Here is a 27,963-nt window from a genome sequence, read left to right as displayed (position 1 = left end):
ATAGTCACATCAATAAGAACTGAGAAGAGGCTATTTGCCATCAACTACTTTACTAAGCAATATGAACCAAGATGCACATGGAGCAGATGGGGGGTCTACTCTACAAGATGTTTTTCACAAGGAATTTACCTTGCAATCAATGAGCAATTATGAATTATGTTCTTTTCAACAAAAATACCCTGAGATTCATCAGTTTCAACAATCTTCCCATCCTGGTACCATAACACTTGCATGTCTTGATCAATATATGAAGCCATGCATTGGAAGGGCAGACTGTCTCCTTCAAAGACAACCTGACGATGGGATGGAGTCATGTAGAAAGATGGTAATTCAAGAGGAGGTTCTAGAATTCAAGAGAGAAAAAAAAAAAAAAAATCAACAAAACTTCAAATTTAAAAATATAGATATTATGCTTTATAGACCCACTCTGACAAAAAAAAACTTAATTTTAATATTCATGAAAAGAAGAAATATGTTTTTTTTCTTTAGAATATAGTTTGATATAATCAGATCTCTCTCTTAGCTGGCTTTTTTTTTAAAAAAAGACCTGGGAAGGATTTAAATAAACTGTATTTCATAATGACTCACATCGTCAATTGACCTTGAGTGGGCTAACTGTATCTTTCAAAAACTGTATTCAGTCAGTTTAATGAATTACAGAAGCTGTTTGCCAGCCTAGTTCCAGAAAAAAAAAAAGCAATACAAATAAAATAATTCTGTGCATTTATATTTCTTTCACAAATATTGAGCAACCTTCAAAATTCCAAGTGATATATGTTAATATGTTTAAGATTTACAGATAGGTAAATTTAGGCAATTTTCTCAAGATTCCAGAGTGAACTGCTATCACAGCTACAAACGGAGACCCACAGGCCCTCACTCCCAGTCCCATGCTGCATGAACTTTACAATCACTGATTGATATGAAACTAGTATGCGTGGTTTATACTGAGAGCTTAATATTCTTGATAACTCCCAGTTTTGACAACAGAATGAGAAGTAATCGTCATAATAGGATATTTGTATGCAGTTCTCAACACATGATTCAGAGAAGCTAGTCCTGAATTAGAGTAGTGAACTGTACAAAAGCAGGTGGGATTTACTAAAAGTTTAATACTTAAAGAAAGCATAAAGAACATGATTTATGTAGCCCTCTCAAGTCTCACATAACCACTGGAACTATCTAGATTTGGAAAATAGGTAGTGTTGGAAAACATGCTACCTAAATGTGTCTTTTAAACTTGACTTTACACCTATTATAGACACAATCAAATACACAATCAGTGTCTTAGCTGGCCATGATCAATCTCAGCTGCACAGTCCCACTCAACTCAGCTTTGAGTGTGCCTGCATAGCTATGTTAGGGGAATGCAAGGGTCTTTTCTGAGCCTGATGGGCACTACTTCTAGGGGTTTCAGTGACCCATTGACTTGATTCTTCTTGTTCTTCCTCTTTAAGGATCATCTGGGGGAAGACCTAGGAATGCTAACAAACTTCTCAATATTCTTTTAAAAAACAGCTAAAGAAAGTTTCTCCTGAGTTTCCTTCTCTGTGCATCTAGCTCTGAGCCAGACAATCGGCCCAAAAAAGCAGCAGGTTTCTTCTGATTTTCTTCTCTTGGATTTTACTGTTTCATTTCAGGACATCTCAGATTTCTTATTTGTCTCTTTTATGGATTGACTGGTCTCCAAGAAAGATAAGGCGGAAGGTAAATAGGAGAATCTCTTTCTCCTTTTAACTATTAGGGCTTTAGACTTGGAGGGTTTTGCATAACTCAGACCTAAGCAGTCTGACAGAAAAAAACCTGGGAAATGGAGGACAAATCCATCAGTTTTCTATCTTTCATGTAAGAAATCAAGTTCAACTGCTGTTTTTGAGAGGACTGCTCCTCCAAAGGTAAGATCAGGGGCCTAGACAACAACTTTCTCTCTCTCTCATACCAGAAGCAGCAAGGCACTCTGAAGACTATTGTCAATCTGTGGACCAGCTTAGTAGAAGAAATCACTATAAACACTACATAGAAGTGCCAAATTGAAGGAAAGCAGAAAAAATAAAGGATTAGCTACTCACACTAAATAAACCCAGTATGCATTTATCCAGAATTCTTACCACATGTTAGAAGCTCCTGCTTAACTGATGTTACCAGCTGTCCTTGCAATGACTTGGGGTAAGCACATTTAGTTTCACGCACTGTTATATTTCTTTCCTTTAACCACTGATGTAGCCACAAAATGTTACAGTCACATAGAAGATAATCAGTCTGAAATTCTCTGTAACATGTAAAAGACATAATCACAAGAATAAATGTAATATTCAGTTTTTTATGTTTACCCTCTATTAGTTTTAGAACGCCTGTCACAATTTACTACAAATTTCCTATAAAATCATATAAATGTAGAACTGGAAGGGACTTCAAGTGGTCATCTAATACAGCCCCGCCCCCCATGCTGAGGCAGGATTAAGTACGCCTAGGCCACTAAAGTCAAGAAGTGTCAGTAATAGCAGAAGTTAAGAATATTGCACTATATTGTACCATGTGTTTAAAAAACAGATTCTAGCTTATTATTCAGCAGTGATTTAAATTAAAGTCATTTATTTGTGCTGTAACTCACCAAATGTGAGGGTTTCATGCCATGAATTGGATCCATGTCAATACTGCCTGGACACAAACTTAACTGGAAGAGTCTTCCTGATTTTCTTCCTCCTGGGGTTCCTGTTCTGAATCTAAGGAGAACATTCTGTATTTCCTTCTCTTAAATCTGCCCCTCCCTAGAGAATTGGCATCAGTAGACTCTGAAGAGACAAGAGGAAGGCCTCCTGTGCCTGCACCCAAGTTTAGTATTCTGGCATGCCACAGCCCTTTTGAGGGATGCTTTTTTCTTTTTTTTTTTTCTTTCTTTTCCCTGTGAGGACTTGGGGAAGAGAAGGTGCCCAATGACCATGGAGACTAGTCCCTGTACGTCCTTCCCATTTTCCTTTTCTTGTTTGCCTGAATGAATGCTCACCATGAGATGGGAGAGCAGATGGGGATCTGCTAACTGAGGGGCAGCAATCTGATTCCCTGCACCTGATCTTTCTTATGCCCAGAACTGAATGCTTTTCCTGCATCTCCTGAGAGGGAAGCTTTGACTGAATCTATACAGAGGTGGTCAACCCTGGAGAAAAATGACTATGCCAGATCTAAGTCATCTGGTAAATTTCAGGATTTGGCCCTTTTCTGACCTCAGTGCTCTACTGAGTGCTGGCAGTAACTCAAAACATGCTGGAGGAATCACACCCCTTGCCCTAGAAGGGCAAGGAATACCCTGGAGCTGAGCTCACAGCAACCTGCTGAGGAAATCCCTAAAAAGGAGGAAGAAGGAGGGAGTTCTGTGTTGCCTGCACCCTTAAGTTCTTCTCCTGAGTCAACCTGAGTACTCTTCTGCCTCAGGCACTATTGAGGAAGGCCAATGAATGATTGGCATGGACAATGGTTGCAGCTGTGCTCCTGCATACTACTGCCCAAGGCAGGGAGTTTGTCTCATTGCTCTGATGGGCTCTTTTGTACCTTTTCCTCCTCCCTTTGCCACAGGATAGACTGAAACATGTACCAGGAGTCCTATGCTTCTACTGGTGTGGGTCACTCCTGGCTTGAGAGAGGGATTCCATGAAGGACCCTGCCCGAGTTGGCTTCTCTGAGATGTGCATGGCTCCTAACTCACAGAAGACACAGCAATCCCCATCCAGGCATTCCACAAGTGGGGTAGAGAAAACAACATGTCTGTTTTTACCCCTTTTTCTTGCCCTTCTCCATGCTGCACTCTGTGATGATGTGTGTGTGGGGGGAGGGGAGATCAGGAGGGGGGCACTGATGGTGCCTCAGCAGTAGGAAAGAACTATACACTTACATCTCCAGAACCAGAAACAGCTATAGAATGCAAATTTATGCCCCAAATATTTTTATTTATATATAGATATAAAAATTACAATATATATATAAAAATATATAAAATTATATATATAAAAAAAAATTCCCCTCTCACCCCTATGGGTGGTATGTGTCTTCCTCAACCTCGGGTCCTCTACCAGAGGCCTGGGAGTTTGAGGGTTCTGCGCAGTATCTTAGCTGTTCCTAGCACTGCACTCTTCTGGACAGAGAGCTCTGATGTTGTTCCTGGGATCTGTTGGAGCCACTCACCCAGCTTAGGAGTCACAGCCCCGAGTGCTCCTACCACCACTGGGACCACTTTGGCCTTCACTTTCCACATCCTCTCTAGTTCCTCTTTCAGGCCCTGGTACTTCTCCAGCTTCTCATATTCCTTCTTCCTGATGTTGCTGTCACTTGGCACTGCTATATCTATCACCACCGCTGTCTTCTGGTCCTTGTCTATTACCACGATGTCTGGTTGATTGGCCAGTACCTGCCTGTCCGTCTGGATCTGGAAGTCCCACAGAATCTTAGCCCTGCTATTCTCCACAACCTTCTGTGGAATCTCCCATCTGGTCTTGGGAGGGTCTAGCCCATACGCTGTGCAGATGTTCCTGTACACAATGCCAGCCACTTGGTTGTGCCGTTCAGTGTATGCTGTTCCTGCCTGCATCTTACATCCTGCCACTATGTGTTGGACTGTCTCTGAGGCCTCTCTGCACAGTCTGCACCTTGGGTCCTCTCTAGTGTGGTAGACCCCTGCTTCAATGGATCTGGTCCTCAGTGCCTGTTCCTGTGCTGCTATGATCAGATAGATCTCATATATAAATTACATATAGATATATAAGTAATTTTTATATCTATATCTATACACACACACACACAAAATAAATGAATTATTTTGGCCACATATTTACATTCTGTAGCTGTGTTTCTGGTCCTGGGGATATAAGTGTGTAGTACTGTGTACACACACACACACACAGATATATTCGGAAATGAAAGCGCTCACAAACTTTCCTGAAGGCAATGAACAACTGTCAGGTATAGCTGATCATGCCCTTTCCTATCAGGGTCTGATTTTGCCTAACTAGCTGTACACTGCTTGAGCCAGAGCCAAAGCCAGAGCCAGGTTTAACAGATATATGGACCTTGTAGAAAAAAAAGAATTTGTAATAACTTCTTTGGTAGAGGGAGTACAGTAACTCTGGTGCTTACATGAGCAAATTCATGAGCACAATAACAGTTTAATTGAATAATACTATCCACCTGACTGAGGTTTATTTAGTAGAGAAGCAAGAGTAAAAAAAAAAAAAAAATCTACAATGGTATAAGGTTAAGATACAGATTAAAAGCAAATTTTATGCAGTGGTCATTCAAATATGTTGCCTGTTTCTCTCATTATAGGCTACTACTACTCATTACTCATGCAACCATGTGTGGCTTTTTTTCCTCCATTAAAAGAAACCCCAGTAACTGTTATGATTAAAACAGTCCTTTTCCACATAATTTCTGATTTTAATTGATTCATAAAACCCCCTCATTGCATGTATAACATAACACTTCTTGGTACAAAGACATCCAAATCCCCATTAAAAAGTCTGCTACAGTCAGGAAACAATAATTTATATATCTAAATATAGTCTCAAAAAAGAACCCCTCCGTCTGAACTGATTTGTTTTTCATCTTTGCTAAAAATCTCTACTTCATGTGTATTTTATTATTTCACCAGTAACAGCAAACAGTGCCGACAAGATTATGCAAGTCAAGGCACAAACACTTAACAGTGAAACAATATATATTCCTAATTGGGGCGTTCTAATATGGTCTTTATTAACAGGAATTCCTAAGGACACATTTTAAATACTAATATTGATATCCAGGATGTTGTCGCAGGCTCATTAAGTTCTTAAACAGACTCATGCTCTTCAGGACAAGGACCATTTTTATTAGTACAGTGCTGAGAGTACTGTTAGAGCTCAAGAAATAAACTATGAATAATAATCAGACTTGAAAGGAGGCACTATCTGCTTTGGAATAAAGAGAGAGTTGACTTCATGACCAGTGCACCAGCACCTTGAGAATCTGCTAGACTCCTGATATGGCAGCCCAGCCTATATAGCTGTCATAGAATATACAAACTTAACAGTCAGGTTGTGATGAAGTAATTCATCCACTTTCTACATACACAGTATCACAATAAGGAACTAAGGACTGCTAAAGGAGCAAAGAGAAAAACAAATTGAGATTGAGACACATTCATTTCTATATCCAACAGTCACACTTTTTGTTCTTGGAGAACTGTAAACTTTTGGAGAATATCTTCATTTGTAAAAGACGAAAAAACTTTCTTTAATACAAAATAATAATTGGCATATGTAGGGTGAGATTTTCAAAAGTTCTCAATGATGGCCTAACTCTGATCCCACTGACTTCAAAATAGAGAAGACCCAGGCAAAGACTGAGTGCTTCTGAAAATTACATCCAGAGTACTTTTCATCTTCAAACAATGTCTAACCCTTGTATCATTTCCTCATGCAAAATTCCACACCTACATCAATCAAAGCCTACTCAGAAATATACAGTTGTAATATGTTTAATAAACAAAACAAAATCTAAATTGCCAACATCTAATTGGGATAGTATTGAATGTACAGTTCTGTCAAAATCAAAAATATTGTTTGCTTTAATTTAGTTGCTTTGCACTCAAAAAAAGTCTACTGAAGCTCCCCATGTTTACCCTTTTAAACTGGTTTTTAAAATTGCTGAAAAAGTTATCTAAGGTCATACAAATTAAAACCAAAATTAATATTTACTTACAAAGACTTTAGTGAGTTAAGATGATCAAGAGTTCCTTGCGTTAGTGCAGAAAACAAATTCCCTGAAAGATTTCTAGGACATAAAATGGCAATAATCAAATTGTTTTATACTTAACTTAGTGTCAGATGCATTTCTTATGTAATTAAACACAAATTTTCTCTTTCAAAATGCGTTCTCTTATTTCTTAAAAGTAATTATGAATTGGCAATCATCAAAAGAGGACATGGGAGCAGTCTTTAAAACATTAGACATCACAACGCAAGCCTGATGGCCCAGCTAGAGAACCCTAACACCCAAATGTTCCCCCATTCTTCTCTTTTATTTGAAAGCATTATGAGTCTGAGAATAAATTAGTCAGCTCAAATATTTCATTTTTGTTTAAAATGAGAATTATGTTGAAATATATCCCAGAAAAAAGCATATTTAAATTTTATTTCAAAGTTGGCAAATAATCAGTGTTACCAGAAAGGTAGTGCAAGAAAACAACCTGCTTAGATATCCCATTTAAATAAATACAAAAAAAAAACCCATCATAGATTTTCTCATAGGTGGCTCATCTGCAAGTGCTGCAGAGACACCAAGCAAGGGGAGTGGGGCAAAGGGAGTGTTCTGTGTCTGTGGAATACAACCTTTTGTGACAACTAAAAAAACCCAACCTGCTCCCCACCCCCCACAACCTTCGATGTGTCCCAAGGACATCTCATCAAGTCCTCCGCAAGAAGGATAGTCACCTTGATGCTCTCTGATAAAGGACAAAAGTTAAGAGATAATGTAATGCTGAAATAGTCTTCTAGGGAAAATATGTATTATAGACAAGTACCCCTTTTTCTTCTTTTCTATATTTTCCAAGAATGCAAAACTAGGGGAGGCAGGAGCAGACAGGGCATGGGACTGGTTCTATTCTGTAGGCAACATAATGTAACCACTATGGCCTTTATCTAGCAAAGCATTTAAGCTTGTGCTCAACTTTAAGCATTAGTAGTCCTGCTGAAATAAAAAAAGGTTGACTTAAATGATAATTATAAATTCTCAAACATGTACAACAGAATTATACTTACAGTCTAACAAGATTTATGAGTCCTCTAAATATATCTGCATTCAGGCAGCCTATTTTGTTGTTACTTAAGTCTCTACAAGGAGAAAGCAAAACAAATATTAATAGCTTCATTTCATCATACAATACATATACACTACACAAAAGGTACTTAACTGAATAATGAAGTTTCATGAAGTTGACTAGGTGCTGAACTCTTTCGAAAGGCTTTTCTAATTTAGGCCAGGTCAACATCAGAAAAGGCTTGCTGTCATAACTATACCAGTATACACTCATAGCACAGACACAGCTTATACCAATAAGAAGTGCTTTTGCCAATATAGTTTATACAAGTTCCCAGGGCAAAATATGTGACACTTTCAAAATGTATTATAAATGTGTTATGCTGTTATAAAATTTTGTCCACACTAAGGCTTTTGCCAGTAATGTCAAAAATATCACACCCCTAACCAACACTATTACACTAGCAAGTTTTTAGTGTAGATCTGACCTTATTCAAATTGCAAAATGGCCCCAGTAAAGAAAATTCAGCCCTCTAGGTCCAAATTTGCATCGGAATATTTGTACACGTAAATACTACTTAATGTAAGGAACACAGATGTGGACCCTCAACTGCTTATTTTTTAAGTCTTCAAAAGATGACTACCTAATTTAATTTCCCTTTAGACATTTTTTTCCCCCCAATGACAGATAAACTGCTAGAATCCCTGTGACAACATTCACCACTGAAAATTGTAGGAAGGCACATTCATTTTACAATCACTACAGTTTTGAGGAGTTCAAAAATTAATTGATAGCAACCATTTTCTTTTAAGATCCTCCAAATTCTATAGATCGGGAAGAGGACTTTTGGCTCCTAGGGTGTTATCTATCTATCATCATGTTTTATGCTGGCACCCATCACTGAAGTATCACAACACCTTCCATATAAAATTAATTAGCAACATCAACTCCCTAATGAACCTCATGGATTCTCTGGCTCTTCCCTATTTTGGAGTATAAAATGTTACGTTATTGATTGGTTGATTGATTTGATTGCAATTTTACGTAGGAAGCAGAGCAGGCAGATGGGGTTTTAGTACTGTGGGTATTCTTTTTTAAACGGTGGAAACACTTTGCCAAAGAAGAAGGTTTTACATCATTTCCTAAAGGTGATCTCTAGATTTGCCTAAACTCCTCTGGAAATTCACACCATAGTCAGACCCCCACAAACAAAAATGCTTTGTCTCTAGCTATCAGGTGCTTCATTATGGTCCTTGCAATCTGCACTCCCCAATGATGCACAACTGTCTCAGTAGTTAGTAGATTTAATATAGCTGTGGCTTGGTCCATTAGTTGTTTTGAAGATAGTAACAAGGTCTTAAACTGGCAACAGCTGATGGGCTTGATGAATTCACAGCAGCCCAAACCATAAAGGTTTTTGATCAGCAGCAGCTTGTGCATTTCATATTAAGTTTCAAATACAGCATCTCCCACTAACCCAATCTGGAGAAGATAAATACATAGAACACTGTGGGAAGGTGCTCATTGCACAATGGAGGTAAAAATGGTATTTTTATGTTACAGGAACATTCAAGCCTTATGAGGAGTCAAACAGGACCCAGAGACTTCACACGACTTCAAACAAGCCCTTCCAAAACATTTCTCCCTTCCAGCCAGCATTATCTCAGTCTTGCCTGAGCTGAATTTCAACTAGCTGCTTTTCATCCAAGACCTGATGTCTTGACAATATTTGGACAACTTAGGGCTTGTCTATACTGGCACTTTTTAGCACGGCAACTTTCTCACTCAGACGTGTGAAAAAACACACTCCTGAGCGCAGCAAGTTTCAGCACAGTAAAGCACCAGTGTAGATAGTTCACCAGCGCTGGAAGCCGCGCTCCCAATGCTGGTACCTAAGCCCCTCATGGAGGTGGTTCTTTTAGAGCATTGGGAGAACTCTCTCCCAGCGCTCTGCTGTGACTACACAAGACACATTAAAGCACTGCCTCAGCAGTGCTTTATCATTGCCAGTGTAGATTAGCCCATAGTGGTGGTGGTTGCATCAATGGAGAACAAGACATATAACTGAATCATCAGCACATTGTTGACAGTTTTATAACTCTTCAAGGCACTCCACGGGTGAGGACCTTTAGGGAAGAGGAGCAGTTACCAGTCATCACTCTGAGTTCTGTGGGAGATGAATGATTTGAGCCATTGTAGTGTTGTGCTGTCTACTCCCACTATTTCACATGAGCAGGTTAGAGGTACCAAAGAAACGAGCTGTTAGATGAGCTAGTTAAGCATTTAATTTTTTTTTGAAATGCTTAAATTTTAAGCACATGCTTAAGTACTTTCCTGAGCTGAGACCTCACTGACCGATTTATTTAGTGCCTATAACATTAGGTAATTAGGAGCTACCAAGATATTTCTAGAGCATTGGTCACCACAGTTCATGGATATTAAACGTCACTAAAAATTCTGTAACTTAAAAGCTGCCCCACAGATTTTCGAAAATCTTTCAGAGAAAGGAATAAAAAAAGGATGGCTCTCCTGCTGGGATCTTGTTTTCTAAGTTTCATTCTGGGGAAAGTTTTTACAGCCTAGACATAAATCCAAGAAATATGTATAATAGGACAGTTGGCACACCTTAATAAAGTGGCATTAACAGCACTGTAACTTTCACTAAGATATTAATAACTAGGGACTTGGTATTCTTCTATGACCTTTTTAAGGAAGCCACCACGAAGTAGTTCTCGGTACTTCAGAGGGTTATTCTAGATGACATCAAAGCTTTAGATGAATATGAAGCCACTTGTGGCTCAAGACATAATACACAGGGATAGTGATAGAGCAATTACTGACAGAAAATATCCAATAAACCTGGTTATGAAACGTTGGCAAGCCACATGTAGTTCTCCAAAGCATGGTTTGACTCAGAAAAGCAGCTCTGAAAATGGTAAAGTTTTGTGTGTGGTATTTAAATGATTTCTATATTAAATGTGCTCAATTACAGGACATGGTGATTTTGTTTGCTTTTAAACTGCCAACCTCTCAAACTTAACCTGGAATCTGAAAAAAAAAAAAATCATATAACTAAATAAGATACTTACAATCTTTTAAGAGACGGAAGCCCCATAAAAGCACCTGGATCTATAATACTAATAAGATTGTTCTTTAGGTCCCTGTTTAAAAAAAAAAGTGCAAAAGAGAAAGGTCAAATATTGAAATTTATGGCAGAGAAACTGACTTTTTAGATATAGAACTGAACACCTTTAAATTGCAAATAAGCTTCCTTCTGACTTTTGTCAGAAAGTAGAGAATACATATTTATTTTTCAAATTTTACTCATTATCTTTGATATTTTTCCACAATAAGGGATATAAACATTTCTTGTTTTCATTTAAATACCATCAATTGTATTTCTTACCATATTGTAATATATTATATCTTTGACAGATTCCCACCCTTACATTATGCTCATTAGAGTGGATATTAACCTGAATTGAGCAATATGTAATCTGATTTTTCTTTTCTGCTACCTGAGTTTTACTGCTCTGTATTGATGAACTGTTGAGCAAAGAAAGTGAGGCAACATCCTGTGCCCATTGAATTCAACGTCTAAGATCTCACTGGACTTCAATGGTGTAGGATCAGGGCCTTGGATCAGCACACCAGATGGAGTTAGGATGGCTGTAGACAATGGATCGTGTGATGTGCCCGGGATGGCTGTAGACAATGGATCGTGTGATGTGCCCGGGATGGCTGTAGACAATGGATCATGTGATGTGTCCTGATTTGGGGACAACTTATACCTTCAAATAAGCGGCACTGCTATGGGTACCCGCATGGCCTCACAGTATGCCCACATTTTTATGGCTGACTTAGAAAGACGCTTCCTCAGCTCTCATCCCCTAGCGCCCCTCCTCTACTTGAGCTACACTGATAACATCTTCATCATATAGACCCACGGGAAGGAGGCCCTGGAAGAATTCCACCTAGGTTTCAACAATTTCCACCCCACCAACCTCAGCCTGGACCAGTCCAAACAAGAGATCCACTTCCTGGACACTACAGTGCAAATAAGTGATGGTCACATAAACACTACCCTATACCAGAAACCTACTGACCACTATACTTACCTACATGCCTCCAGCTTCCATCCAGAACACATCACGTGCTCCACTGTCTACAGCCAAGCCCTAAGATACAATTGTATTTGCTACAATACCTCAGACATAGACAAACACCTACAAGATCTTCATCAAGCATTTTTTAAATTACAATACACACCTGGGGAAGTGAGGAAACAGAGTGACAGAGCAAGATGGATACCCAGAAGTCACCTACTACAGAACAGGCCCAACAAGGAAAATAAAATAATACTGGCCATCATGTACAGCCTCCAGTTAAAACCTCTCCAGCACATCATCAACGATCTATAACCTATCCTGGAAAACGATCCCTCACCTCCACAGACCTTGGGAGGCAGGCAAGTCCAAGCTTACAGACAGCTCCCCAACCTGAAGCAAATACTCACCAGCAACTACACACCATGCCACAGAAACACTAACCCAGGAACCAATCCCTGTAACAAACCCGATTGCCTACTTTGTCCCCATATCTACTCTAGTGACACCATCAGAGGACCCAACCACATCAGCCACACCATCAGGGGCTCATTCACTTGCATATCTACTTATGTGATTTATGCCATCTTGTGTCAGCAATGCCCCTCTTCCATGTACATTGGCTAAACAGGACAGACTCTACGTAAAAGAATAAATAGACACAAATAAGACATCAAGAATGGTAACATACAAAAGCCAGTAGGAGAACAATTCAATCTCCCTGGACATTCAACAACTGATTTAAAAGTAGCTGTCCTTCAACAACAACAAAACTTCAGCAACAGACCTCAAAGAGAAACTGCAGAGCTACATTTCATTTGCAAACTTAACACAATTAATTTGGGCTTGAATAGGGACTGGGAGTGGCTGGCTCGCTACAAAAGCAATTTTCCCTCTCTTGGTATTGACATGTCCTCATCAATTATTGGGAGTCGAACACATCCACCCTGACTGAATTGGCCTAGTCAGCACTAGTTCTCCATTTGTAAGGTAACTCCCTTCTCTTCGTGTGCCAGTATATTTATGCCTGCATCTGTAATTTTCACTCCATGCATCTGAAGAAATGGATTTTTTACCCATGAAAGCTTATGCCCAAATAAATCTGTTAGTCTTTTAGGTGCCACTGGACTTCTCGTTATTTTATGAGCTCTACGTTTGATTTGTGGTTTTGGTTCTTATCTTTAATACACATTACAGTTTAATTTGAGACAGAGAAATTGTCTGTCTGGCCACTATTTACATAGTTTTAGAACAAACCGCCACAACAGAAGAACTCTACAAAACGTTCCCAACTCCTTATTCATTCAAACTCTTGGTTGCTTACCCACTTAATCTCAAACTTCTCTTATGTTATTTCTCTGGGGTAAAATTCTGGCCTCACTGACATCAATTGGGAGTTTTCTCATTGACTCCGGTGGGGCCAAGATTTCATCCTTGAAGTCTAAATACATATCTGTATTTATTTTGATTAGTCATGGATTTGATGCATTTATTTCTAAATGTTTGCTCATCACACTAGGGCTACCGAACTGCTGCTGCAATCCAAAAAATTAAAAAGCTGGGAAGAGGGGGAAATCTAAAATCCCCAGTTAAAGGTGGGGAGGGGAAGAACAGAAGTATCTCCTAAATCTACTACATTGATGAATGTTCTGCCACCAGATAAAAGCGCACATCACTCAAACAAAGGGATAAAGTCTCTACTGTCACGCATGAATCCTTACATCAAGTGTAAATTTCACTACTAAACGACTCTCCGGTAACTGGAGAGGACCTTTTTAGGCAAGGAGAGCTTTGTAGCTTGGTGCTTTGAATGTAAGGTCTCATGGAAGTATAACTCCATGGAGTGTTCCTTCTCGTCTCACTTATCTGGACTATCCTTCCCAGTGCAATGACTAGGAGTCTGCCTTCTCTCTGAACAACAGTGGGAAGAGACAATAACCCAGAAGTCTGGAGGACAATACAGCCAGCTTCCCTCAAGGGTGCTGCTGAATTAGCTACTGATGCTATGATAGATATGAGAAGACTACACACTATCTTCCCATCTCCCATATCTTGTGCATGGAGAACAGGAGGCATTTAATCTTTGGATTATTTCTTAGTATTATTTTAAAATCCCCTTACATTGCTTTAGGTACATTCACAAGTGCACAAAATACAAATAAATAGAACTGTAGATATGGACCATATTACCTTTTCTTCACTGTCCTCTAACCACCTAAATTGAAACTCCCCCCCATGGAAAAACCTATGAGAACAAATTTTAGCAATATGCCCTGGCAGCCTATTAATCCAGATTATTACAGACTATTGTGGGTGGGGGGGTGAATTCCAGAATCAAAGACTCCTAAGATATTTCCTGCAGCCCTTTCTCGTTTAAACCTGGGAAGTGAGAGTTACTCACCCTGTGCAGTAACTGAGGTTCTTTGAGATGTGTTCCCCTCTGGGTGCTCCACCTTAGGTGCACTTGTGTCTGTGTCTAGGATTGAAGCTCTTCAGTAGCAGTGCCCGTTGGACCGCATGTGCGCTCTTCCCCATCTTGCCTCGTGAGTAGCGGGTATACAGTGCTTAGCAGTCCAACTACCCGCATGCAGCTTCTTTTCTACCGCAGAGTCCATGTTTGAACTCCTAAGGAAAGGGGAGGAGGGCTGGTAATGGAGCACTCACGGGGGGACACACCTTGAAGAACCTCAGTTGCTACATAAGGTGAATAACCTTCCCTTCTTCTTCAAGTAGTCTCCCTATGTGTGCTCCAATTTAGGTGACCATAGAGCAGTGCCCTTAGTTAGTAGGCTGGGGCTTTGGATTTGTATTTGTTTAAGAGAATAGGACAGTCTGTCCTAGCACGTATTTGATGCCAAGTCCTGGGTGATTGTGTAATGTTGTATGAATGCATCCATTGACATCCAGGTAGCTGCTTTACAAATGTCCATAACTGGCACACTTTTCAGGAAGGTTATCAAAGTGGAAAGCAATTGAGTAGAATGGGTGTGAGTTCCTAGCGGTGGTTGTAGGTTATGTTGCCAGTAGCAAAGATGAATGCATTCTGAAATCCATTTTGAGAGCGTTTGTTTGGATATGGTAGACCCTCTTGATCTTTCTGCAAAAGACAGGCATAATCCTGGTGATTTTCTGAACAGTTTAGTTCTTTCAAGATAAAAGGCCAGTGCCCTTCTAATATCTAAGGTGTGTAATGTGGCTTCTTGCTTTTTTTCATGTGATCTGGGGAAGAAGGATTGAAGCTGACTATGTTAGTTCAGATGTAACAATGACGATACTTTGGGTTGCAACTTTGGGTGTGGTCATAATGTAACCTTATCCTGGAAGAAAACTGTGTATGGGGGTATGCCATGACGGCGCCTATTTCCCCTATCCATCGAGCATATGTGATGGCTGTGAGAAAGGCTGTCTTCATGAATAGGTGTATGTAGTAACAGGTCACTATGGATTCAAATAGTGAGGCAGTATAAGACTAGGTTGAGATCCCAAGGTGGGATGGGATCTCAGACTTCTGGGCATAGGTTTTGAAGGCCCTTGAGGAATCTTTGTATCACCAAATGGGTAAATACCAAATGATCATCAGCCTTATGGTGGAATGCTATAATGGCAGCGAGATGTACTCTAATGGAACTTGTGAATAGTCCTGACTTTTTGAGCTCTGTGATGTAATCTAGCACATGTGGTAAAAGAGAGCTCAGCGCTGTGACATGTTTGTTGTCTCACCAAGTCTGGAACCTTTGCCATTTGCGAAGGTAAATATAGCATGTGCTGAAGCATCTGCTATTTAAAAGGGTCTCCTTTACTCCTTCAGAACAGGTCACCTCATGAGCCTAGAACCAGGAAACGGAGCAGCTTTTTTTTTTTTTTTTAAGCTCTAGATTCAGATGGTGAATTTGGTGTGCGTTCTAAGAGAGGAGGTGTGGAGCCAGTTGAAGGGATATCAGTGGACAAGCCATCATGCTCAATAGGTAAAGATACCACATTTTCAGGGCCATGTTGAGGCTATTAGGATTACTCTGACCTCTTCTACTTTTACCTTGTGCAGCACCTTGAATAGTAAGGGAAAAGCTGGAAAGGCATAGAGGAAAGGTGCATTCCATTTGATAAGGAAGGTATCTCCCAGAGATTGGTGACCCAAGCTCATCCTTGAACTAACAGTGGGCATTTCGTGTTTCCTGATGTAGCGAATAGATCTATGTTCAGGAATTGTCACTAGCTGAAGATTGCTAGTAGGATTGTTGTACTTATCTTCCACTCATTCTCTTGTGAGACTTTCCTGCTTAACAAGAGTCTATTGAGGTATTTGGTGACTCGGTATGCATGAAGCCAAGATACTGATGCCATGCAGGATGCATCAGTTCCACAATTTTTAGCACTTCAGTGCACAGGAATTGACACTTCTCTCCCTTGTCTGTTGATATAAAACATGCAGGCGCTGTTGTCCATCGTGACCCTTATGTTTTTGTTCCTGAGTACTGGTAGAAGTGTAGGCATGCATTGTGAACTGCACAGTGACTCTGATGGGGACTGCTTGCCCTGTACCGTGTGGTTCTGTAGGTGTGCTCCCCAGCTGAATAGGGAGATGTCGGCTGTCAGTATAAGGGATGGTGATAGTTGCAGGAAGGGAATTCTAGTACTGACATTGTAGGGTTTTGTCCATCAGTCTAGTGAGTCCCTGACTTTCAGTGGTATCTACAGAGATTTGTAGAGGCCGTGTCTGTGTGGAACAAACTGTTTGGAGCCAAGCCTGGAGGCAGCATATATGTAATCTGGTATGTTTTACCATGAATGAGGCCACTGCCATACGACTGTAAACAAATTCTGACCAAGACCTGTGGACTGATTCGAACGTGGGTAATTAGACTGACTATTGTGGCAAATCTGTGGGTTGGCCAGAAGGCTTTGGTCTCTACTGCATCGAGACAGGCTCCAAAGAATTCCAGTTGTTGTACCATTGTCTATGTTGATTTTAGCGTGTTTATTTTGAGGCCTAGTTTTGGGAAGAGGTCCATCATCTTTCATATGACTACAAGTGCATCAGCTCAAGAAGGAGCTTTGATCAGACAATCATCTAGGTATGGGTGCTGTGGAAAGGGAAATACCTTGAAAGGATAATGCTCCAACCCCAAGACAAATCTGAGGAATCTCCCATGAGAAGAGTGTATGGTGATGTGGAAATATAGATCTTGGAGATTGAGGGCAGAGAACCAGCCCCTGCTGTTCCAGTGCTGAGATTATTGTTGATAACATGACCATCTTGAACCGTTGTAGTTTCACATACTTGTTGAGGTTTCTTAAATCTATGATCAGCCTCCATCCACCATTTTTCTTTTGGATTATGAAGTAGTTGGAATAAAATCCTTTCCCTCTGAGCTAGAATGGGACTAGCTTTACAGCACCCAATCGTAGGACGCGATTTCTTCCATCTCGAAGAAGATGCTCATGAGAGGGATCCCTGAAGAGCGATGGGGAGGGGGGTGGGTAGGCAAGAGGGAAAAAAAAAGGAATCAAGTACCTCATTGCTGGTGATTCCCAGTACCCACTTGTCAGAGGTGATCTTCCATCACATTTGGTAGTACGGGATCAAATGGTTGCCAAACTGAAGCAGTATTTTTGATGATTGCACCACATGGCCCAGGAAAAGCATCTCAAGGTTTCAATTAAATTCTCAAAACTTGTTTTGAGGTAGGTGGGTGGGGCACACATGTGTGTTGAGGTCTGGATATGCTTGGGAGGAGCGAGGGAGGCCTCTGTGGTCTGCAGTGCATTGTATTTTGTAGTGTCATTGTGGGAGGAAAGATAGAGGTTGAGATCTTGGGATAGGTTGGTACCTACCCCGTCTTCTCTTCAGTGTTGGAGTACAGATGCTGAGTGATGTAATGTCCCTCCTGAATCCTTTAATGAATGGAGGAATTCATCAGTTTGCTCAGAAAATAATTTGTAGCCTTCAAATGGAAGATCTTCCACAGTGGGCTGGACTTCTTTCAGGAATCCCAAGAGGTAGCCAGGAAGCCAGCCTCAAGAACAAATAATGTCAAACCAATCTGACCTGCAGTTACAAACAGGGAAGAATTGGTAGAGGAAGGAGAAGTGGGTGGCAACCTAGGCAGCAGTAACCATGAGATGGTTGAGTTCAGAATCCTCACAAAAGGAAGAAAGGAGAGTAGCAAAATACGGACCCTGGACTTCAGAAAAGCAGACTTTGACTCCCTTGATGGGCAGGATCCCCTGGGATGCTAATATGAGGGGGAAAGGATTCCAGGAGAGCTGGCTGTATGCTAAAGAAGACTTATTGAGGGTGCAGGAACAAACTATCCTGATGTGCAGAAAGAATAGCAAATATGGCAATCAGCTTGGCTTAACAGTGAAATCTTCAGTGAGCTTAAACTCAAAAAGGAAGCTCACAAGAAGTGGAAATGTGGACAGATAACTAGAGAGGAGTATAAAAATATTGCTCGAACATGCAGGGGTGTGATCAGGAAGGCCAAGGCACAACTGGAGTTGCAGCAAGCAAGGGATGCGAAGGGTAACAGGAAGGGTTTCTACAGGTATGCTAGCAACAGGAAAGTGGTCAGGGAAAGCGTAGGACCCTTACTAAATGGGGGAGGCAAACTAGTGACAGATGATGTGAAAAAAGCTGAAGTACTCGGTGCTTTTTTTGCCTCAGTCTTTACAGACAAGATTAGCTCCCAGACTGCTACCCTGGGCAGTATGGTATGGGGAGGAGGTCAGCAGTTCTCAGTGGTAAAAGAACAATTTAAGGACTATTTAGAAAAGCTGGACATGCATAAGTCCATGGGGCCAGATGCAATGCATCTGAGGGTGCTGAGGGAATTGGCTGATGTGATTGCAGTCTCATTGGCCATTATCTTTGAAAATTCATGGTGATCGAGGGAGGTCCTGGACGATTGGAAAAAGGCAAATATAGTGCCCATATTTAAAAAAGGGAAGAAAGAGAACCAGGGAACTACAGACTGGACAGCCTCACTTCAGTCCCTGGCAAAATCATGGAGCAGGTCCTCAAAGAAACGATTTTGAAGCACTTGGAGGAGCAGAAGGTGATCAGGAACAGTCTACATGGATTCAGCAAGGGCAAGTCATGCCTGACCAACCTGATTGTCTTCTATGATAGATAACTGGCTCTGTGGATATGGGGAAAGCAGAAGATGTGATATATCTTGACTTTAGCAAAGGTTTTGATACGGTCTCCCACAGTATTCTTGCCAGCAAGTTCAACCAGTATGGACTGGATGAATGGACTAAAAGGTGGACAGAAAGCTGGCTAGATAGTCGGGCTCAACGGGTAGTGATCAATGGCTCAATGTCTAGTTGGCAGCCGGTATCAAGCGGCGCGCCCCAGGTGTCAGTCCTGGGGCCAGTTTTGTTCAACATCTTTATTACTGATCTGGATGATGGGATGAATTGCACCCTCAGCAAGTTTGCAGATGACACTAAGCTGGAAGGAGAGGTAGATATGCTGGAGGGTCCAGATAGAGTCCAGAGTGACCTAGACAAATTGGAGGATTGGGCCAAAATAAATCTGATGAGGTTCAACAAGGACAAGTGCAGAGTCCTGCACTTAGGAAGGAAGAATTCCATGCACCACTGCAGGCTGGGGACTGACTGGCTAAGCAACAGTTCTGCAGTAAAGGACCTGGGTATTACAGTGGATGAGAAGCTGGATATGAGTTAGCAGTGTGCCCTTGTTGCCAAGAAGGCCAATGGCATATTGGGCTGTATTAGTAGGAGTATTTCGAGTAGATTGCGGAAAGTGATTATTCCCCTCTATTCAGCACTGGTGAGGCCACACCTGGAGTACTAAGTCCAGTTTTGGTCCCCCCCGCACCCGCCCACTACAGACGGGACATAAACATATTGGAGAGAGTCGAGCAGAGGGCAACAGAAATGATTAGGGGGCTGGGGCACATGACTTAGGAGGAGAAGCAGAAGGAACTGGGTTATTTAGTCTGCAGAAAAGAAGAGTGAGGGGGGAATCTGACAGCAGCCTTCAACTACCGGAAGGGGGAGCATTCTATAAATTCTATCCTGGACTAAGGGCTGTTGAGAACGAACAGAGGAGAACTGGGCTTCACAGCGCTATATTGCTGCCACTCACAGCGCAACATGGGACAGAGCACATATGTGGCCCAACAGGCACTATTACCAAAGATCTCCAATCCTAGATGCAGGGACACAAGCATACCTAAAGTGGAGTGGCCAAAGGGACACTATTTGAAAAAGAACTGCTAGTTCAAGAACCTCACCAGATCTCAGCTGCCACAGAACCATATGAAGAGAGGTGGATGTTTAAAATTTTATCACTTAAAAATTATACATACAGGCTGGTGGCAAGGAACAACTTAAGTTTAAAAATTCTGGAAGCCAGTGGATATGGGACTGGGGGTTGGAAGAGAAAATGAACTGGTTTAACTTATAACCATAAATAATGTGCCAAACTTAAAACTATCTTCTCAATGAAAAAGTGCCAAAAGCTCTTAAAAATCTAATACTTGCCAGACCTTTCACAGAAGTTATACAAAATATTTATGCTTGGACTCAGGAAAGTATTTAAGCATTTGCTCAAGTCTGCACTTAAGAACATGCTTAAATGCCATTGACTTAGTGACTAAAAATAGATACAATTACCAGCACTGAAATAATTTAAAAAACTACTTTACTTATTTTTCATATTTATGCTACTTGGTTTTGCATTACACGCAATTTAGGCAACAGACTAGTCTAACTTTAATTTATAGTCAGCTTTACTTTGTGATTCTGATGCAATTAGAATGTTGCAATGTTTAGGCTGCAAACACTGCAGAGGAATGCTTAAATCCCCCTGAAAAAACAGAACACCTTTCAGATTTCTAAATTCACGCACATTGACTAGAAATGTACTTAAAAAAAAGAAAAATCTTAACTTTGGATTTAAACTACATGAGTGTCTTAAAATAATCAATTTAAAACCTCTTATGCATCAACATAGCAGTTAATTATGTCTCACTAAAAAAAATTACTAATAAATTATCTGTCAGTACTGAGTTAATTTTGTGCTCTTGAAAAGTGAGAAATACAGAAGTTATCTCTGGCAGCTCTTCAGCATTCTTGAAAGATGCTGAATGTACCCACAGTTGGTGAAACTGTCACAGCCTCCAGGTTCAAGAGCAGGTTCTAAATAAAGATATAACAGTGGTGAGCAAATGGAGAAACCACATTAGAACCATTCTGAGGATAAAGAGTCTTGTCAGAAGGTCTTGCTTTTTCCCCCCACTAGCCATTCTGTTGATAGATGCATTTACAATCTTAGCAACAAATAAGGAGGCAACTTATCACCACTTTAAAAAATATTTCTCTTGAATAAAGTTCAGCCAGCATGATGAAGTTATCTTTATATAAACTGTTCACTAATCTAAAGTAAATTTTGAAATAAATACAGTCAAACACTCCTGTAGCAATCTATTAAAAACAGTTCATATGAAAAAGCAATGTTGCCAATACCTCAGCTTTGGTCCATCAACTTATCTGCTCTTCCTGTCACAGCAGGAAGGTTGTTTTCGGCTCACAGACCTTCTCTTAGCGGTTCTGTGTGAGTGGCTTGTCTCTCTGGGCTCACCTCCCTAAGAGGTAAAACACTGCAGTGAGAGTTCCCACCAGGATTCTGGGGCTTGAAGGGCTGACTCCATGGGCAGGAGTTTGAGCCTTAACTCTGTCTTTCCTGGATCTGGGCTTCAATTGTTGGCATAAGCCACACTTTTGTGGAATGTGCTTTTCCCCCAGCAGCAAATGCACTGCGAGTATCTGTCAGCTGCTGGGTTAGATTCCTTGCAATTGAGGCACTTTTTGAAGCCTGGGGAGCCAGGCATACCCTTGTGCAAAGGGGACCCTACCAAGGTTGGTAGGAGGAAAACACTTTCCTTTTTGTTTTTCTTTTTTAAGGCACTGCAAAATTAAATGTAAACAAGGTAATGAAAGAAAATGGCTTCAAGGGAAGCTAAAATTGCACATCTAAAGGGAGTTAATGATCCTTGAAAGGACATCTTTAGCTCAGTCTCTAGCCAGGGGCGGTTGAGAAGGAACTGAGGAGGACTGCCTGCACACACTGGCTGCTCCTCCTGGCAAGTAAGGAGCAGCGCATGTGCAGGTGGGATGGACTGCTACCAAAGTTCTCACATCAGCAATGCAGGAACGCAGACCCACCTACATCAGAGCACTCATAGGGTCAAAACTTGAAGAACAAACAATGTTATCAAGAAAAAAGCATTTTAAATTGACCTACAAAGAACTGATAGGATTCCAATGGATGTCTGTCTATTGTCAATGGACTTGAGATAGTTTCTAGTGTGATCATCAGTTCCTGAATCATACAGTGGTGTGAAGTACTGGTATTAGTCAAGGAAGCTGGTGGAGATCAAGTGCTGTGCAAGTTGGTCCACCACCATCTTAAAGCTATGTCTATACTAGAGAGCTTACAGCAGCACAGCTGTACTGATGCAGCTGCACTGCTGTAAGACCTTTTATGAAGCCGCTCTATGCCGATGGGAGAGCGCTCTCCCATTGACATAGCACTGTGCACACTGCCAGTTATGTCAGCAAAAGTCATGTTGCTCGGGGGGTGGGGGGGGGTGTTTTTTTCACTCCTCTGAGCAATGCAAGTTTTGCTGACATGAGTGATAGTGTAGATATGGTCAAAGAAACCTTGTCCAGGAATGGAAAATTGGAGGGAGGACAGTACTTAGCAAGACTGGCAGCATCTAACAGCAGTTCCTTGAATACAGACTATCGCACGCTTCAAGGAAATAGAGTGGGCATCTCATGAGAGGCTAAAGCCAGGGTCAAATAAAAAAAATTACTTTACAGTGGTCAGCCTTCAGTTTTCCCTAAGATACAGATACAGTAACCTCAGTATCTCTAGCTTACCCTACAATTAATGGACAGAACAATCTAGAATTTTGCAAAACCAAGTAATTTAGCTATTTAAAAACAATAACTGAAGCCATCACTGACTCTAGTGACCTTGTCAGCAGAACAGAGCAGAACAGAAGGAGAAGTCTTTGCAGCAGACAGCCCCTGGGCGAACAGCCAGGTACGATTAGTCAGCTCACAACCTTGGACAGCTCTGGAGAGAGAAATTTAGCAATGCTAAAGACAAAATGGCTCTCTTGGCCTTTCACAATGCCATGGTATAGGCTTTCTTGAACTCCTTGTGCCTGAAGCAATCAAGCACGACTTAGGTCACTTGCTTTCCGGTCTCCTACTCCTTATCCCTATACTTCATCTGACAAAGTTTATTAGTGAATCAAGTTATTCCCTGGGTGAGACTGCAATCAAAGTGTTTTGAAAAATCTAATCCAAGAAACAACAAGAATATTTAAAGGTAGGCAATCCAGGTTCAGACTGAATCACATAGAACACTTCTGTGGATATGCACTTCAGAGAAACCATGATAAAGGAAGAGAAAAGCCTCTTTCAGTCACAGTATATGATTTCAAGAAGTAATTTTTATGGTCAAAACTATTAAAGTTCAGAGAATGTTGTCTGCCAGCACACTACAGACTAGTCTCCATTTATGGTTCATCTATTACAGGAAATCTACATATTAAAGTGACCTATAAGTACAGTGGAAACAGAGTGGTTATTTAGCAGTCACCATATCAACAATGGACGAATACAGTAGAACCCCATTTATTAACATGGAGAGACAGATAACCAGACAACAAGCGCACACAGGTCCAGAAGTGGGCAATCTCTCTGGTGCTGCAGCATTCTCTGGTTTATCCAGATTTTTGATTAGCCAATCTGGCCCCAGTCCCAATTAGATCAGATAAATGGAGTTCTGGTGTATTAACTATTAACCCATTGATGTACTGCATTCTCCCTGAAAAAAGGTCAAACTCAAGAGTCAAATAATCTAAGGGTATGTCTACACTTCACACTCCTTACGACATCGTGTGGAGTACATACAATGTGTGTCCCCCTAAAACAAGTATAAACACAGTGAGGTACAGCTTAGGTTAGAAGAGTTAAAACACGCCTGAAATACTAGGATAGATACCCACACAGCCCTATACATGCCTAAGCAGAGTCTCTCCTGTCTACAGTATAGCGAAAAATTCCAACAGCACGGAAGCAGCGGGGAAAGTCTCCAACAGCTGCCTGCTGCTGGAGCCTCTCTCTACCATGGTAGCTACACACCAGTGTGGATGCAGCCTGCTTTTCACTGTGGTGTGTAGTGACACATACTCTACATGCACTACCAGGAGCGTAGGTATACCCTTAGACAAAAGTGACTACAAAACCCTGACCACTGGCCTTGACCTTGGCTATGGAAGGAGCTTCTGCAACTGCATGCAGAATTATGAACTAGCAGGGCAGGACACATACGTTATTAATAGTTAAACAGTAGCTCCTCTACCCAAAAAAAATACATTTAGGCAAGAAACAGAAGTAGAAAACCTGAAGGCACCCCATTTTCAACCAACTCTAAAAATATCCTCAAATGAAAAAAAAAATATTCCCTCACAATTTTGTGGCACCTCACAATTAGCCCATTCACAATTTGTCTTGCCCCTCCTCCCCCGTAACCCCAACGCGCCTCCTGCAAGAGGAACTAAAATATTTTAAAGAACTTATGTCCCTTACAAAAGGGTGAGTTAATGCATATGCAGAAAGACAGGGGAAAGAATGCCTACAAATAACTGTCCACTTATACACCATGAGGCCATTTTTCCTTTCCTAATATAAAAAAAACAAAGACCCTGCCCATTGTTATAGCTCACTAATAATCACAACATTCAGAGTCCCACTAACACTTTCTCTTGCTAGTAAATATCTTCACTGAATTCCATACTTACCTACACATAAAAACAAAACCACCACCTTCATTCTCAGTCAAAAACAGTAGTCTTCATCAGAGTGGGAAAAAAATCAGTGATTTAATAAAATAAAATAAATCAGATTTTTTCTTTAAATTGGATTTTTTTGATCAAATGCTTTTTAAGGACAATAGAACCTAAGGATATTTGTAATTAAGATACATTATAGCTCAGATATCTCATCACGGAATAGGGATTATGAATTCTAATTCTATAGTATGAGACAATATATTCACGCAATGTTTAAGAAAAGTTTTGTAAATAAATTCCAATAGTTCATGGATTAGGGACCCAATTTTATGGGGTTCCAGGGGCTTCTGTATAGATTATTTAGGTTAATCTTTCTATCTACCCAATGGGACTCAGTGCTCAGTCTAGACGATACCAGAGACACTTAGTTTTGCAGTTCTCAGACTGTGGATTTGTGTCTCCAGAGATAATATGCTTGTTAACAGTAAAAATGTTTTTACATAAATTATAGAGGTGAGAAACAACAGACCTCAACCTTATTGTCTCTCTGCAAATTTGTGTACACAGACAATGCCTTACCTCTCTCTAAAAGTGCAAAGTTTCAAAAAGTACAATAAATAGAAGATTGTTGGGGGTGGAACAGATCTGGACAAGGAGAAGAAGTCTGGAGATAAATGTGAGAAGGGAGGGACAGGCAGTAACAACAAAAGTGAAACAGTCTGAGAAGCATATTCCAGAAGTCTTGAGGTCTTTCTGAGCATAGCCTTCATTGATTTGAGATCTACCATACCATTCTCTCACTAGAAAGAAAAACCTATAATGGCAGCAGGCCATAAAAAAGACCCAGTTTGGGAATATTTTAATGAAGTTCCTCTACCTGTGGGTAAGACTGGCATGTGTGCAAAATGCAAACTGTGCAACAAAGAAATGCAAGGCCTGGTTGCCCAAATGAAACAACAACATCATGAGCCGAATGAAACAACATCATGAGAAGTGTTCTTTCTCAGGAAGAAGCTGCTTTGAAGATGATGAAAGGAACATGTCTGAGCACGCTGGATCTTCAGGTTGATAAACTTTTATTTTAAACTTTTTTCTTAAGGACTGCCTGTCTTCCTTCTGGACTATTCCTGAATTCTCATGTCTGAGCAATATAGTTGTTACTCTATGGTACTATCATTTTAGATGAAGCTATGATAAAAAAATAAATAGCAGAAATAGGCAGATCTTCCTTTTACAATTTCACCTTTAAAGTAGTACTGAGTGTCAGTGAATACAATGAGTAAATGAGCAGCATGGGAATAATAATTAAATAACTGCACTGACTTATTTTGTTTAGGAAAATCTATCCTCAATATACAGGATTCTGAAGACTATAAATCAAGTTTCAAGATCACCATCATTTTCTATAGTTTCAGAGTTATCTGCCAATGATAATATTTCAGTCACATCATGTATGTCACATAGCCACAGAATATCACCTGTAGAAAAAGGAAACAAAAAAACCCCTCCATAATCCAGAAACAACCATAGATAAATCTGTAACAAAACCAGATTACAAAAAATTGATGAAAAAATTGCCCGGTTTGTTTATGCAACAAACTCTCCTTTCTGTATGATTGAGAACCCACACTTCATTAACATGGTTCAGTCACTAAAACCAGGATACAGTCCACCCAACAGAGCAGCAGTCACAGGCCAAACTGACAGATAAAGTGCATGAAAGAGAAATTGAGCAGTGTGCAAAAGGTCTAGAAAAATTGTTAGCCTGAGTCTTGAAGGGTAGAGCAATGTCCACAATGATCCTGTTGTACGTGCTTGTGCGACAACAGAAGGGAATGTCTGTCTTCCTTACAGAACAATTGGTACATCAGGAAATGCACATACAGCAGAGTACTTACAAGAATTAATAGTAAAAGCTATAACAAACTGTGAAAAAAATTTCAAATGTCTAGTACGCAGCTTGGTCACAGACAATACTGCAAAGGTATCCAAGATGAAAAGAAACACAGGCTACGTCTAGACTACCCGCCGTATCGGCGGGGTAAAAAAGAGAGCGGAGAAACTTGTTCACCTTAGCCCTAATGACAGAACAAGAAGGATGGGCTAAACTGCAGCAAGGGAGATTTAGGTTGGACATTAGGAAAAAGTTCCTAATGCAGGGTAGTTAAACACTGGAATAATTGCCTAGGGAGGTTGTGGAACTCCATCTCTGGAGATATTTAAGAGTAGGTTAGATAAATGTCTTCAGGGATAGTCTAGACAGTATTTGGTCCTGCCATGAAGGCAGGGGACTGGACTCGATGACCTCTCGAGGTCCTTCCAGTCCTTAGAGTCTATGAATCTAGAATCTAGAATATGATTTAAATCAAATCACCTGGTCTTCATTTATCTTGAATGGAGAGAGGGATGTGTGCCTTAAGCCCCATGGGCTACAGGTACTGCCAGAGATGAGTTGGGTCACTGCTGGATTGTCATAGTATTCTTTCCCAAATCTGAACCTTAGCGTCCAAAAAATGCGGGTACTAGCATGATTCCACTAGCTTAAACAGCTTAGATCTGATACGCTGCCCACATCAATCTCTGCATATTGATAAACTCTGGCTCCCAAAACTTTCCCTGGGGACCCCAAGACCCAGATCCCCTAGATCTAATACAAGGAAGTAAACTATTCCCTCACTAGTCTCTCCTAGGCTTTCCTCCCTGGGTTACCCTAGAAGATCACTGGGACTCAACTCCTTGAATCTTAAAAAGAGGCTTTCACCTCACCAGAGCATATAGATTCAAGCTCCTGATCTAAACAAAGGGATTCCCCTTTTCCCCCTCCTCCTTCTCCTGTCTCCACACTTCCCTGGTAAGTACAGACCCAGTTCTTTAGCCCTAACCAGGAGAAAAAAATCAAACGGGTTTTAAAGGAAGGTTTTATAAAAGAAAGAAAATAGAAATCTCTGTAAATACAAAATGTAATATACAGGGTTTTTCAGTTAAGACAATGACGAAAAAGCTTCTCCAGAAAAATATTAAAATACTTCGCAAATACAATTAATTAAGCCAGCCAGATACCAGTTGCAAATACGAAACAATCAAAAGATATAAACGCTTGTTTAATCAATAATCACTTATTCTGAATAATAAGAGCTGTAGAGGGAGAATTGGCAAGAACGTTTGCACATCTAGTCCTCCACGGAACTCAGAGAGAACAAGAAAACCCAGGAAAAGACAAACAAGGCTTCCTCAC

At 40.6% G+C, this 27,963-nt stretch overlaps 1 protein-coding gene across 7 annotated transcripts in view; it reads right to left on the bottom strand.

Moving 5' to 3' along the window:
• ADGRA3 (adhesion G protein-coupled receptor A3) overlaps positions 1–27,963 on the bottom strand; it is a 117,667-nt gene that overhangs the window by 61,152 nt on the left and 28,552 nt on the right. For 6 of the 7 annotated variants that reach the window (XM_032795552.2, XM_032795545.2, XM_032795548.2 and 3 more), the window contains 5 exons: positions 10,873–10,944; positions 7,785–7,856; positions 6,727–6,798; positions 2,109–2,269; positions 130–343 (listed from right to left, as the gene is read on the bottom strand). In XM_032795552.2, the coding sequence (XP_032651443.1) occupies positions 130–343; positions 2,109–2,269; positions 6,727–6,798; positions 7,785–7,856; positions 10,873–10,944 (591 nt within the window). Of the gene's footprint in view, positions 1–129; positions 344–2,108; positions 2,270–6,726; positions 6,799–7,784; positions 7,857–10,872; positions 10,945–14,290; positions 17,792–27,963 lie in introns of those variants that run through there. The other variant, XM_032795551.2, reaches the window with a different exon arrangement.

The sequence above is a fragment of the Chelonoidis abingdonii genome, chromosome 5, assembly GCF_003597395.2.
Source record: "Chelonoidis abingdonii isolate Lonesome George chromosome 5, CheloAbing_2.0, whole genome shotgun sequence".
NCBI classification, from domain to species: Eukaryota; Metazoa; Chordata; order Testudines; family Testudinidae; genus Chelonoidis; species Chelonoidis abingdonii.
The sequence above is the reverse complement of the archived record's forward strand: the minus strand, read 5'-3'. Positions and strand labels throughout refer to the sequence as shown.